The following is a 13,084-nucleotide window of genomic DNA, read 5'->3' as shown; positions in this document are numbered from 1 at the left end:
GTGTCTCTTTTAGGAGTGTCCAGCTGAGCCAAAAGAAGGTTACGTTATTTAAAAGCAAAGAACATATAAAAAATAAACCCAACTACTTCCCTTGTTTGCCAGCCACTCTGAAAAAGACTAAATGGAAATTGGAATTGTTCCTCTCAGTAGAGAATCTGGAACAGAGTATTAGGGAATGAATGTCACGAAGTCCAAATGGGTCCCTTGAAATCTGAACGAACATCTGAGTAACTGAACGAACAGTTAATTATGTTTGTACTTTTGTCTGTACTAGATCTGTGTTGTTCGATACAGTAGCCACGCATGGGCCAGGTTAATTTCTTCTGGAAGAGATAGCCTTTATACCTATTGTGATGTTTTTGGTTGCAAGTAACAGAAATACTCCTCTAAAAGTGGCTAAAATGAAAACATTTGTAATCTCACATAACAAGAAGTGCAGAGGTAGGGTGGTGGCAGGGTTGATCCTCTCAGCTCTTGATGGTGTCTTCAAGAATCCAAGGGTCCTTTTTTGATCTTTCCACCTGCAGCCTGCAGCATCTTGGCATTTGCACGTCCCCAAGATGGCTTCCTCCGGACTAGCTCAGCCACACACACTCATCGCTAAAGGCTGGTGGGGAAAAGGGACGGCTTTTCTTCTTTCATGGGGAAGAAGGGTCTTTTCTTTGCCCTCCACTGTTCTAGCAGAGTTCCCCTGAGGTCACCTAGGTTAGGATTGGGACAATGCCCTTACCCTAAGGGATGCTGGGAAAATGAGTAGGTGGTAGTGGGAGCTGGGTCTCCTGGCAGAGAAGAAGAACTAAAGAATGAGCACTCATTAGGCAGCCAATGGGGTCTTCTTATTAATCTGGAGGTTCCAGGGCCCCTTTGTGCCTGGCAGAGAGCAGGCCCTCAGCACATCTATGGAATACATACAGTTGAATAAAAACTAACGCGAAGTTCCCTTTGGACATTTGTTGACTTTTTTCTTGGAGGCTGTTGCTGCCTGAATGATACCATTTCTCAGGAGTACATTCCGTGTGGCTCAATTAAAAACTGTAATAAAAATTTATGTGTCTCGTGTGCCGGTGTTTCTATCTGATGTATGTGACACTTGATTCTCCACTTTGTCCTTTCTTGACTCAGCATGGTGAGCAGTGGAATGAAAACGCCTGTACCACGTGTGTATGTGACGAGGGTGAGGTCCGGTGCCACAAACAGGCCTGCCCTCCGCTAAGATGTGAAAAGGTATTTGAGAGAGTGTGGGCTGGTTTTCAAAGCTTTATCCTGGGTCATTTGAGAAAGGCCTTTCTTAGTCTAGTGTGTCTTTTGAGGGAATCCAAAGTTTTGTGATAATTCAGAAATAGTCAATGAAGATAGGAAAGACCTGCTTCCTAAGGAGGAGGGCTGAGGTAGAGAGGAACCTGCCCCAGCCGGGTTAGGTGGGGCGGTAGGGGGAAGGGAGCAGCAAACAGCGTTGGCCTTTTCTGTCCTTCTGCCCCACTGGCCCAGATGTTCTCAAGCTCTCCTGAGAACCACCCTTTACCCGCCATCTTTGTTTCTTCAGGGTCAGAGCAGGGCTCGGCGTCACGGGGAATGCTGTGAGGAATGCGTGTCTCCTGCGGGAAGCTGCTCGCAGGACGGGATTGTGCGCTACCAGGATGAAATGTGGAAGGGCTCGGCCTGCGAGTTCTGCGTGTGTGACCGTGGCCAGGTGACCTGCCAGACTGGGGAGTGTGCCAGAGTGGAGTGCGCCCAGGTAAGAAGCGAAGGCGCTTCCACGTGGACTGTAGCAGTTCTGTCCAGTGCAATGGGGGGTCCCTCACCTGCTCCTTCCTCTTCGGCAGCCGCAGAGGCGACAGCCAGGCTGACCACTCACGTTTCACAGAGCCTTCCAGCACAAGGACCCTGTGGTGTAAAATGTCACTATTTGTTCAGACTGACTCGGAACAGCCCCCGGGAGCTTTGAGTTCTCGGTGCATCTGGTCTGATGGGAAACCTCGAGCCAGAGACATGAAAGGGAAGGACATGATACGGGACACCAGCCTATCAGTCCGTGCGGCCGGACCTCGTGGCTGGTGGCCTGGCCAGCTTGCTGGTTGTGAGACAGAGTCCGCAGGTGCTCCCGGGCCCGGCTGCTGGTGCTGGCCCTACCGGCAGGATTCAGCAGAAAGGACAGCCAGCACCTACCGGCGCTTCTGTGGATCAGGAAAGAATATAAAATGTTTTTGTTTTTGTTTTAAAGAGAGAGGGAGGGAACCTCATAAATAATTAACTCAGATGACCTCTGTTGACTTCTGTTGGCTGTAGAGTTTCTAGAAGTTTCTAACAAAGCGGCCTCTGTTTGGACTATAGATGTATATTGTAGGCAAATTGCCTTTTTTTTTTTTTTCCTCTTTGAACTCCGTTTTGACCCGCTGCGAAACAAATTGCTTTGAACGTCGTCTCCTTCTCCCTCACCGCTCCCATCCGCCCCACCAGTTTCCCGCAGGGTTGTGGACTGGAGTAGATGAGGGAAACTCAGGAGATCTGAAGCTTGGGAGGTCTGTGAAGGCATTTTTCTTTCTAGTTCTGCTCCCCCACATCTCAGCTCCTCTTAGCACTGAGCCCGAGAAGGAACAACCTTTCACACGGGCTGTCAGGGACAGGGTGATTTTTCATTTTGCCTCCTACTTCTGAGTCTTGGCAGAGCTGAAACGTATTTAGGTAGAGATGGTCTTGCTTTTTGCAGATTTATTCCCCACCCTCCCCATGCCTTTTCATTTCTTTTCGTTCTTTATGTCAGGGGAGTCAGAATGGTTGGACGAAGATGAGAAAAAGCCGTCATGGTCCTTTTTTTTTCCCCCCTCCCTCTCTCTCCAGCTGAGACTGGGCTTCCTGGCCTCCCCAGAGGGCCGGGCGGAGGCTGCGTTATTTTCTAAGATCTTAATTTGCCGAATAATATCCCAGGGTTTAAGGAAAATGTGGGAGAGGTGATTCTGATATGGTGGGCCCTTTAAGAACCTATTTTCAGTGAAGTCTGAGCAGAGAGTCTCGATCTCAGGTAACAGTTTGACCCACGGTCCCCAAGGCTAACGCGTTTCCAAGTGCCTGCTATCCTCTGTAACAACGAACTGTGGCCCTGTGGGCCAGGTTTTCTTCTCTGTTCTTAGGAAAAATGGGGAGCGACAACCGAGGTGCATGGAGAGGGCCCCGCTCCCCTCCAGTCACCCCCAGCATGGTCTGCTTCCCACTCCCACCCCATCTCTCCGTTACCAGCTCAGGAGTTCTAATGCCTTTAGCCCATTTCTCTTTCAACTAAACTGGTGTCCTCCTGGTGACCTCTGTGTTTCTACCTGTTGTTGAAGGCACTGGGTTCTGAACCGGAAACACTACCAGAACTAAAATTTTAACCAAAATTGAATCTTACCAAAAATATCCCTTAACCTTCTTTCTGTGCCACACTTCTGGAAATAGCTCCATGAGCGCCTGGAGTACAAACTTCCTAACTTCTGCTTCGCTTGGAGATAAAAAGATGAGTCAGACACATTCTGATCTCAAGAGTTCCCAGGCATTTGGGGGAGGTCAGATACATCAACAGAAATCACAATATGCAGTGGCCCCAATGATGATGGAAATATGGACGAAATGCATTAGAAGCACCTGGAGAAAATGACTGTCTGCCCAGGGGAGCGGTGCAAGTGCGCTGTTGGGATTTTTGTTCAACTCTACCCCACTTTCTGCCTTTCCGAGAATATCAAGGTCATTTGATTCCTGGATACCAAGGGTAGATTCGGTCTAAGTGTCTGTACATCCACAAAGAGGCAGAAAAGTAAACTTCTAGAAGAGGAGTCAGAACTGGGCAGGTTTACCGTTGTAATAATGACCACGCTGGTCGTCAACAACAACGTTCTGAGTAGCATGAAGATCAGCACATAATTTTCCTTTGCTAAAAAAGGAGAAAATGGCACGGCCTTGTATTTTGATGTGTCCAGCCAAATCCCTAGACACCGAAACACGAATAATGCACCAACAGTGAAATAGCACAGTATGAAGATTTTCATTTTTTCCATATTTTGTGTTATCTTTGAACATGAATTAGATGGAAAAGTCAAATGACTTGTTTTTAAAGGACCTGGCATTCAACATGCATAAAATCGTGATGGTGGTGGTGATGGGGGTGGGTGGGAGCAAAGCTTAACCCAACGCGCACAGAAGAGGGAGGGCACACATAGGCGGGAGGCGCATTTCCCTTCTGCAGTGGAGGAGAATTCCCTCAAAAGAGTGTTTCCTTTTCCAGTGGGCCGGCTAGGGACGCACCGTCTTTCGTCTGGTGGCTGGATGTTGGAGTGATTCGGTGGGAAGACGTTAGCAGACTCCATCTGGCCCAGGCGGCAGAATCTTCTTAAAAAGAAGAGAATTAGTTTTGCTCCACAAAGCAATTTTTCTCCAAGCCAAAGTCAAATGCTAATTGCCACAAGCTCCCCACCACAGTGAGCTGCCGTGGTTGGGGGCGTCCAGGCTCCTCCTGTAAATAGCAAATCTACTTAGAACTCCCCGCCTCACCAAAACCGAATCTTTGCTCCCCAGCAGCAAGGCCTGCCCTTGTCCACAGTAGCGTCGGGAGCCTCGGAACGGCCACCCTCCCTGCCTTCCCGGGATGAGGCCCGCTGCATTTTCCGTGGGCACTGGAGACGCAGCCGCGTGTTCTGCCTGTAATCGAAGCACACGTATTGTGTCTCGATTTAAAACATTGTTTTAAGCAACTTAGGTTACATGCACATAAACCCCTCTGTGTGCTTTGAAAGCAGATTTCACCATTCCTGGTTAGGCCTGCAGCCCACCCGCTGCTGTGTCACGTTTCTGCAAAACAATTTCTATGTAAATCTGCCCCGCGGTCTGCGGTGTCCGCTGCTCACATTCTATTGTGATGGACAGTGATCTCTACGCGTCGCCTTTCCTCTTTGAAACCCGTTTTCAGACACTGCAAAGACTTACGATAAAAAAGTTACAGCCATCCATGTATGACTGTATTTCCTTTACAAGTTCCTATTTCCCTTCATCAAAATAATACATATTCATTTTAGAAAATTGATACTCAAGAAAAGTAGAAAAGCTTTAAAACCCACCCATCGTGCTACAGTTCAACTACAGTTTTGTACTGCACAGTGTTTTTAAACATACAATTCCTTGTGGTTATTCTGTTGCACAATTTCACATTATTCCCTTTTTATCTAACATGGTTCCTGCACTTTAAATGTAACATAGATCCCAAATTAAATAACGTCTTCATTTGAAGAATCATCACCATTCTTTAGAAAGCGGAAAGTGCTTTAAAGAATACTTCTTAGCCTGTAGGTATTAGATGTTAGTACATGCATAGGAAAAATTGTAAACAGAGATTGTGTCTCTGCAGGCTTGCAGTGGAATTATACTTTTTAAGTGATAGAATTTATAATTATTTAATTTTTATAATAAGCATTTGGTACTTTATTATAGAAATAAAAACAATGAAATTACGAATATTGGGAAGTTAAAATAATAAGACTTTGGAAGTTAAGCATCTACCTTCTCAGCGTGACCTTTTTCCTTCTTATAATTCATTTAAAAAATAATCATTGTTTGAGTTGGATAACTGTTTCAGAATATTAAATAAAAATTAGCTGTCTGCTGTTTAATTTATGCCGGAGACTACATCTGTGCATGAAGGATGTATCCAATTTCGTATTCAAGGGAAAGTGTTGGTTGGATTTGAACACTGTTAATGAAACCAAATCACAAGTTCAAACCTCGTATACTGAAGACAGCCTGATCCTTTTCTGAAACAGGTAACTTCCGAGACTACAGCAATGAACGGTCTTGGCCATTCTGTTTCGTGCGAGCTCCTGCTCATGGGTGGGGACTGGTGGAGGGAACTGTGCACACGTACCACCGCAGTGGGAATGAAACAGCGCTCAGAGAGGAGAGCTGCACGGCCTAGATTGTCCATGGGAGGACAACGCGGCAGAGGGAACAAGTTGGGGGCCAAAGCAAAGGCACGCGAGGGTTTTTCATTCCAGTCAGGGAATCCCGCTGTTCTGCAATTTGGCTCTGCTACCTGGAGATGGTAATTTGATATGTGCCTCTGCAATCCTTGCTTCTACAGGGCGAAGAATTAATTCACTTAGATGGAAAATGCTGCCCTGAATGCATTTCGAAGAATGGTTACTGTGTTCATGAAGAAAATGCAGGATTCGTGAGTATCAGGCCAATAACTGGAGACTATCACAAATTAATAATTCAAAAGTAGTTTAATGGGCCATTACCTTATACCTTTTAACCATTCATTTGTTCAACAGATGTGATTGCGTGCCTACTATGTGCCGGGTACTAGAGACACTAGAAGCAAAACGCGGGCAGAGTCCCTGCTCTTGTGGCGGGCTTATGCTCCGGTGTGGGGACACAGAGGACAGAAGCCTGGCCACATCAGGGGGTGACAGGTCCGGTGGTGAGAACAGAGCAGCTAGAGTAGCTGAGGGAAGGGGGATGCTCTTTTACATAAGGTGAGAAGTTTGAGCAAGACCTAAAGGAAGTGAGGGAGCCACATGGAGGCCTGGGGAGGAAAATGGCCTGGGAAGACGGGCCAGCAAGTGCAAAGGACTGAAGCAGATGTGTGCGTGGTGAGTTCAAGAAACAAAGTGAACATGGCCGGCACCGAATGATTGACAGGAAGGGATCTGGCCACAAGGTCCACTAGGTAGCCTGGACACAGTGGCTTTACCCTGACACACACAGGCGAGCTCTGAGCACGGTGTTGTGACCCAGCTTACTTGCGAGACGGTCGCTTTGGCCACTCTGTCGACGAGCGGCGGGAGTGGGCGAGACTGGAAGTTGTTGTCTGGTGGAAGGTCTTCAGCATAGTCCGGAGGTGGAGATGGGGTCTTGGTCTAGGGAGGAAGTGATAGAAAGTGGTCAGGTTCTGGATTTATTTTGCAGGTAGAATTGAGAGGATTTTCAGGGATGGGATGGGGGGGTTCGAAATTTCATTTGCTGAGGTTTTATTTCTAAGTCTGTACTTTTAAAAATTATATACACAAAGGAAAAATATTTATTGTAATCTCTTCAGGTTTGCTGTAGTTATAGAGCCCATATTTCCCACATGGGGTTTTGGAATGTTGATCAATTGTGTTCTAAAAAATAGGCCAGTTGATCATAAAGACAACTGCCTCATTGACCAATCACAACAAGCTGATAAGAATTGGGATTAAGTCCTTTGATTCCTCCGTACGTTTTCTTCGTGATTTGGGAAAATTGCATCTGCCAGCCGGTATATGCTGGGGCGAGAGCACAGTGTAGGGTTAACAGAGCGGGCTCTAAGTTCAGATATCTGCTTTGCCACATGCTGACTATAACCTTGGACACGTTACTTAGTCCTCATCAGTGAAAAAGGGATAACAACAGTACTTACCTCACGGGGTGATTGAGGTAATACCCGTAAAACACTTAGAACAGTGGCTGGTGTATTAAAAAAAAACAAAAAAAGCTTAAAACGTGGCATCATTGTTATTATGCTGTTGGCATTGTTTGTTTCATAAGTGGTTTATAACTTAGTCATCCTTGTTTCTGAAGAATGTAGGAGATTAAAGCCCGCGTATAGATGTTGAATTTCTAATTTCTCAATCAGAGTATCAATTTTCCTACCTTTTTTTGAGGTAAATTAAGCCAGGTGGAATTAAAGAAAAGCAAGTTGGGTTTTTTTGTTTGTTTGTTTTATTTTGGTTTTTATTAACATAATGTATTACTTGTTTCAGGGGTACAAGTCTCTGAATTGTCAGGCTTACACACTTCACAGCTCTCAGCATAGCACATGCCCTCCCCAGTGTCCATCACGCAGATACCCCATCCCTCTCGCCCCCTCCCCTCCAGCAAACCCTCAGTTTTTTAAGGAGTCTCTTATGGTTTGTCTCCCTCTCTGGTTTCATCTTGTTTTGTTAGGAGAACAAGTTGTCTTAAATGGGTCTAAACCCCGTAAGTCGTGCTGTGGTACCTTACGAGTCTGAAGAGTTTGCCCCTACAGGCTTAGACCCCTTGCCTATGAGTGCCTCGTGGTGAAGCAAATTGAAGTCAAGTGCTTGAGCACAAAGCGAGAATAAGAATTCAAAATATATTTTCACGGCATACTGTCTTCACCTCCTATCATATGCTTTTCTTGTTTTTTGACATATATAGATTTTTTTCTCTATTCATAACAAATGAAGTTGCATGTTACTTGGGCAAAATGGGTAAGTCTTAAATGCGAAAATAAATAGATCAGCCTAACGGTGATTTTAGTAGTACGATAAATACATTTCTCTTTGTTCCTAGATGTCCTCAAATGCAAGTAAAGTTAAGCATATTCCAGTAAGTACAGACTTTTAACTTGTACACATATACTTATAGAGTTGTTCTAAGCTTGTCCTGGGGAACGTTAATGTCGTAGTAAATCTGACAGTTGTGTTTGATGGCACTGTGGTCCAGTTAATGATAATTAGGACTTTGACTTATTGAAATTTTGCTCCTTCCTTTACCCTATTTTTTCCCCCACAGTTGGTAATACTTCTCTAACTACGAGCTCCTACACATACCTTTCCCTTTTTGTGATGATTTTCTCCTTCTGATTTTTTCTGGCCTAGAAAATTCAGTTTAACCATCAGTGCAATTTCATGTTCCTCAAAACATTGAGAGCTTTTGGGGTTTGGGTGTGTTCCCCAAAACAAAGCTGAGTTTTCATTCTTTCAAGGTTTTATGCAGGACAACATTGTATGGTTTCTTTTTAAGGGAAAGTACAAGCACCTTTGCTCACACAAGCAAGCTTGTAATTTTGGAGGCTATAGAATAAGGGGGCTGAGAATCCAGACTGCCTTGAAAGGGAAGTAAAGCCCTTCTCCCTTCTCCAGATAATATTCCTGGTTTTTCTAAAATTGTCATTGATTTTTGCTAACTATAGCCACATCGTTTGGAATGTTCAACATCATTTGGCTTAATAAACATTGTATCAAATATTTGTATTATAATGTGCTCTAATATTCTCCCCTGTCTTACCTCCTTCGTCACCCCAAAACATTCGGGTAGGAACCTTCATCTCTTTCCTATCTCCAGGGTGAGTGGGATAGTGAGCAAAAAGGAATTGTTCTTTATAATTCACTTTGAATTCTCCATCAAAGTGCTAAAGTTTATTACCATAATTTGCTTGGCTGAAAAGAATATTTAAGCATGAGAAAGCCCGTGGCACTTCTACAGCCCACTAAAAATGGTCATGCAAGAGCTGTCATTTTGAGAATATAAGACTCTACTGTTACTCTTGTTGAAGTAACCATAGGGAAATTCAGGGCTTTAACCAGCTTCCCACTGTTATTATAAAGATTGTATGTAATGTTCCTGCTAATCACTAGGTACATAGAAATCCCCTCTGGTGGTGTTTTTTGTTTTTTTGTTTTTTTGGGTTTTTTTTTTTTGGTGAGATAGGCTGAGAAACAAGGGTTATAGTCTTCTTGCTTTTTCCAGGAGCCCCAGAATGCTTTCATGGTTTATCTGTCTGCCTGGGTTGTACTTTAAAATAAATCAGTTATAAACAAAGAAGGAAAAATATTTCCTCTTTAATTTAGAATGCTTCAACTACCATCTTATCAGAGTTAGGTTTGCATGGTGGTTTGCATTTTGTTCATTACGGAAATTATAAGTTCTCCACCAGCCAACTGTCTTGTGAACTTTTGCAGTTCTGATAGTGCCATTCTTTACTGTTTCATACAGGAGGGGGAGAAGTGGGAGGATGGCCCTTGCAAGCTGTGTGAGTGCCGGGCCTCTCAGGTCACTTGCTACGAACCCTCTTGTTCACCGTGTCCAGTGGCCACACTAGCCCAGGTGGTGACGGGACGGTGCTGTCCAGATTGTACGTCAGGTGGGTCCGTGTCTGATTGATTTCTGCTGACGCATCTTTATGGCCAAAAAATTCTGAGAGATCTTCTTTTTCCCTTCTTACTTTTTTTTTTTTTAAGTCACCTACTGGGTTGGTTGTTTCATTTGATCCTTGCTAATTTTTCTATTAAATGATGTTACTGAATCTTTGTCTATATATTTGCCAAACCCAGCAGATTATGGGTATGTGATCTTGGCCAAGTCGTTGACCCTCTCTAAATCTTCATTGCCTCGTTGGTAAAATGTGCCTGATCTACCTTGAAAAAGTGATTATGGATATCAAATAACATAAAGTCTGAAAACTTGTAAAGGCAAATGCATGTGTTAGAACTCCTCCGTTGTTAAACCTGTAAGAGCAACTGCTGGAAGTTTGTTACAGCTGTCCGTTCTTTTTTTTTTTTAAGCTGAGCTATTAAACAGATGGTTCCTTTTGGAGTTCTCAAATGGGTTTTTGAAGTTTAAAGACTCATTAATTTCTTCCAAAAGAAAATTTTATCTACTTGCTCTGCAACTCTGCTTTTAAATCACCCGGGGTTGAATTAGTTCCAGTTAATAATTGTTGGCAAGCTCTGGTGTTGCTCTGGCTGTACAGCAATTTGCCTGTAAGCTTAGTCTCTCTTGAAAAAGTGGCATTTTCTTCCATTCGTATTTCATAATTAATTGTTTTCCTCTGTGGGTCGCAATTTTTCATATTGGTGGTTGCTTTTGTTGCACTCAACTTATTTTGGCTATTCATAGTGTTTCTATGAAGAGCTTATCATGGGAAAAGCAAAGCAACTTTATGGTTTAATTAGCTTACCTTCACCAAAGTGGCTCCCTGGGCTTTCCAAAACAAATATTTAGCATATTAAAATGTACAATACCTTGAAAATCAGGTCCTTGACAACTTCAGAACTTGAAAGAAGTCCTTTGCTGACAATTGTCACTGAATTCAATGATAATCCCAGTTATTGGGAATGAGATTTGAATTTTGGAGAAAAAGAAGAAAGCTTTTTTTCTTTTTCTTTTCCTTTTCTATTTTAGAAAAAAGAAGAGAGGTTTTTTTTTTTTTTGAGAAAATGACTTTTTAAAAATTGTGCTTTGTCCTAACTTTCTATGCATGCCAAAGCTTAAGAAGAATGTCTAAGAAATCATAAATTATTGAATTCATTTTAATCGTGTATGACGGAGCTGGTAATTCCTGTTTGCAGAGGCATTCCGGTGGGTAGAAGCATTAACAGGGCCATTCAGTCATGTTTTTAGTATCTTCTATTTAGAGCTACCAGAGACAGTAGTAATATTTCAGAGAAGGAGAGGTTCTTTGAAATCTTACATTGAAGTCACTTCTGCTATTTCGGGGCCTTTTTCATATCTAAGTTCCAGAGTTTTCTGTTCTTCATATTCTATACAGCTGCATATGCTCTGTAGATTCTGGAGGAATGTGAGAGAAATCCTGTGGTCTTTACTAAATTCTCCTCTCCTTTGTCCTTGGTTGTAGTTCATTGCCACCCAGACTGCCTGACCTGCTCTCGATCTCCGGAGCACTGTGACCTCTGTCAGGACCCCACGAAGTTGCTGCGGAATGGACAATGTGTACACAGCTGTGGTCTGGGATTTTACCAAGCTGGTGCTCTCTGTTTAGGTATGTCTCTGGGCAGGCAGCCCAGAAGTGGACTGAGGCTCACTGTTGTCAATGAAGGGGTCCGTGCACGCAGGAAATGCACAATTTCCGAAAACCATTAGAAGGCAGGAACCTCAGCCGTGGGTTACTTGGCCTCTCTACCTGCAGGCTTCTTGCTTCTAACGTTTCGCAGGTGTTTAGATGCTTACTGGGAGAGGTGATGTGGAGGTCAGATGTTACTCGGTGGTTGTGATGGGATTTTTCATTTTTTGAAGACTTTCCAAAGAAAGTAATATCGCTAGGATTCTTGGTGTCATTTATACAACACTCAGTTAATCCAAGAGAGAACTTCAGAATTGACACATGCATTTGAGATCCCTTACTAGAACTTTCTCATTTTGCAAGTGGGGAACGTGGGGGCCAGAGGAATCAGCTGGCTTGTTCAACTTCACGCAGATAATTGGCAGTAGAGTTTATCTCCAGTGGGGGATCCACAACGGGTCCATGTCGCTTTTCAGAGTTCTTCTACGTCTGAGAAGATTTTCCCCGGCAGGATTTGGTTGTTTGAGGTCAGATCATCGTTACTTTTCCTTATCTCTGACTCGTGGAGCTAAGTATGCACTTAAGAGTGTATTGGTTTATACCCCGGGTCTGAGTATTTAACTGCTCTCTGCCTCAATATTCTTACCTGAAAAGTAGAGTAGTGCTGACTAGTACCTTCCTCAGAGGGTTCTTGGGAGGACTGAGTGCGTTAATACACATGAAGTGTCTAGAATAGCTTTTCGGATATTGTCAAGCCTCAATAAAGCTTCACCACTTTTATTATTTTGTAATTATTTATTTCTCCCCACTTTCTTTCCTGATTCCTAATCTTTGGCCTTTTTGAAAGTTATTTCTATCTCCGCCCTGGGTTGTGGAAGAAAAGAGACAAGGGGTATTCTTAGGAAGTGGTTGAGGGAGAAAGATATTGGGGCCTGTTAGGTAAGAAGAGCAGGAGCCAAACTTCCTGGCTTCAAATGACAGGTTCGTGTGACCTTGGACAAGTGACTTAACAAGTGACTTGTTCCTCAGGTGAAGAAAGGAGGTTGTTCCTACAGAGGAAGCGCTTGGAGCAGAGCCTGGCATGAGATATGTGCTGTTTAAATGAAGGCTGGCCAGGGGACTCTCCTGCCTTTCTTGTTCCCAGTATCTCCAGGGACTCAGAATTGGGCCACGTAAGAGTTGGCCCAGGGGTGGCATCTTTGAGCTAATCAGAGCTGCCCTTTTGTTCTTTCCCCCCACCCCTTGCCCGGAGCCAGCCTGCCAGCCTCAGTGCTCCACGTGCACCAGCGGGCTGGAATGCTCGTCCTGCCAGCCTCCGCTGCTGATGCGGCGCGGCCAGTGTGTGTCCTCCTGCGGGGACGGCTTCTTCCAGGACCGCCACTCCTGTGCAGGTAAGCCTGGCCCAGCCACCAAGAAAGCCAGCCCCACCTCTGAAAGATCTGGGGCTGCCCGGAGCTGTGAGCAGTTGTTCAAGTATGAGAGGAAACTCTGAGCCAGACTCCCGAGGGGCCGAGAACCATGGAGGAGAGAGACGACACGTGTTTTTACAAACTC

The 13,084-nt window shown here is 44.3% G+C and overlaps 1 protein-coding gene across 1 annotated transcript in view; it reads left to right on the top strand.

Moving 5' to 3' along the window:
- FRAS1 (Fraser extracellular matrix complex subunit 1) overlaps positions 1-13,084 on the top strand; it is a 399,170-nt gene that overhangs the window by 173,876 nt on the left and 212,210 nt on the right. The window contains exons 8-14 of the mRNA XM_032883154.1: positions 1,123-1,224; positions 1,544-1,735; positions 6,101-6,190; positions 8,299-8,334; positions 9,724-9,871; positions 11,366-11,509; positions 12,787-12,921. Of these exons, the coding sequence (XP_032739045.1) occupies positions 1,123-1,224; positions 1,544-1,735; positions 6,101-6,190; positions 8,299-8,334; positions 9,724-9,871; positions 11,366-11,509; positions 12,787-12,921 (847 nt within the window). The remainder of the gene's footprint in view (positions 1-1,122; positions 1,225-1,543; positions 1,736-6,100; positions 6,191-8,298; positions 8,335-9,723; positions 9,872-11,365; positions 11,510-12,786; positions 12,922-13,084) is intronic.

Source organism: Lontra canadensis, unplaced genomic scaffold (genome assembly GCF_010015895.1).
Source record: "Lontra canadensis isolate GAN:19392208 unplaced genomic scaffold, GSC_riverotter_1.0 scaffold1, whole genome shotgun sequence".
Classification (NCBI taxonomy): Eukaryota; Metazoa; Chordata; class Mammalia; order Carnivora; family Mustelidae; genus Lontra; species Lontra canadensis.
This window is presented reverse-complemented; position numbering and strand designations above follow the sequence as displayed.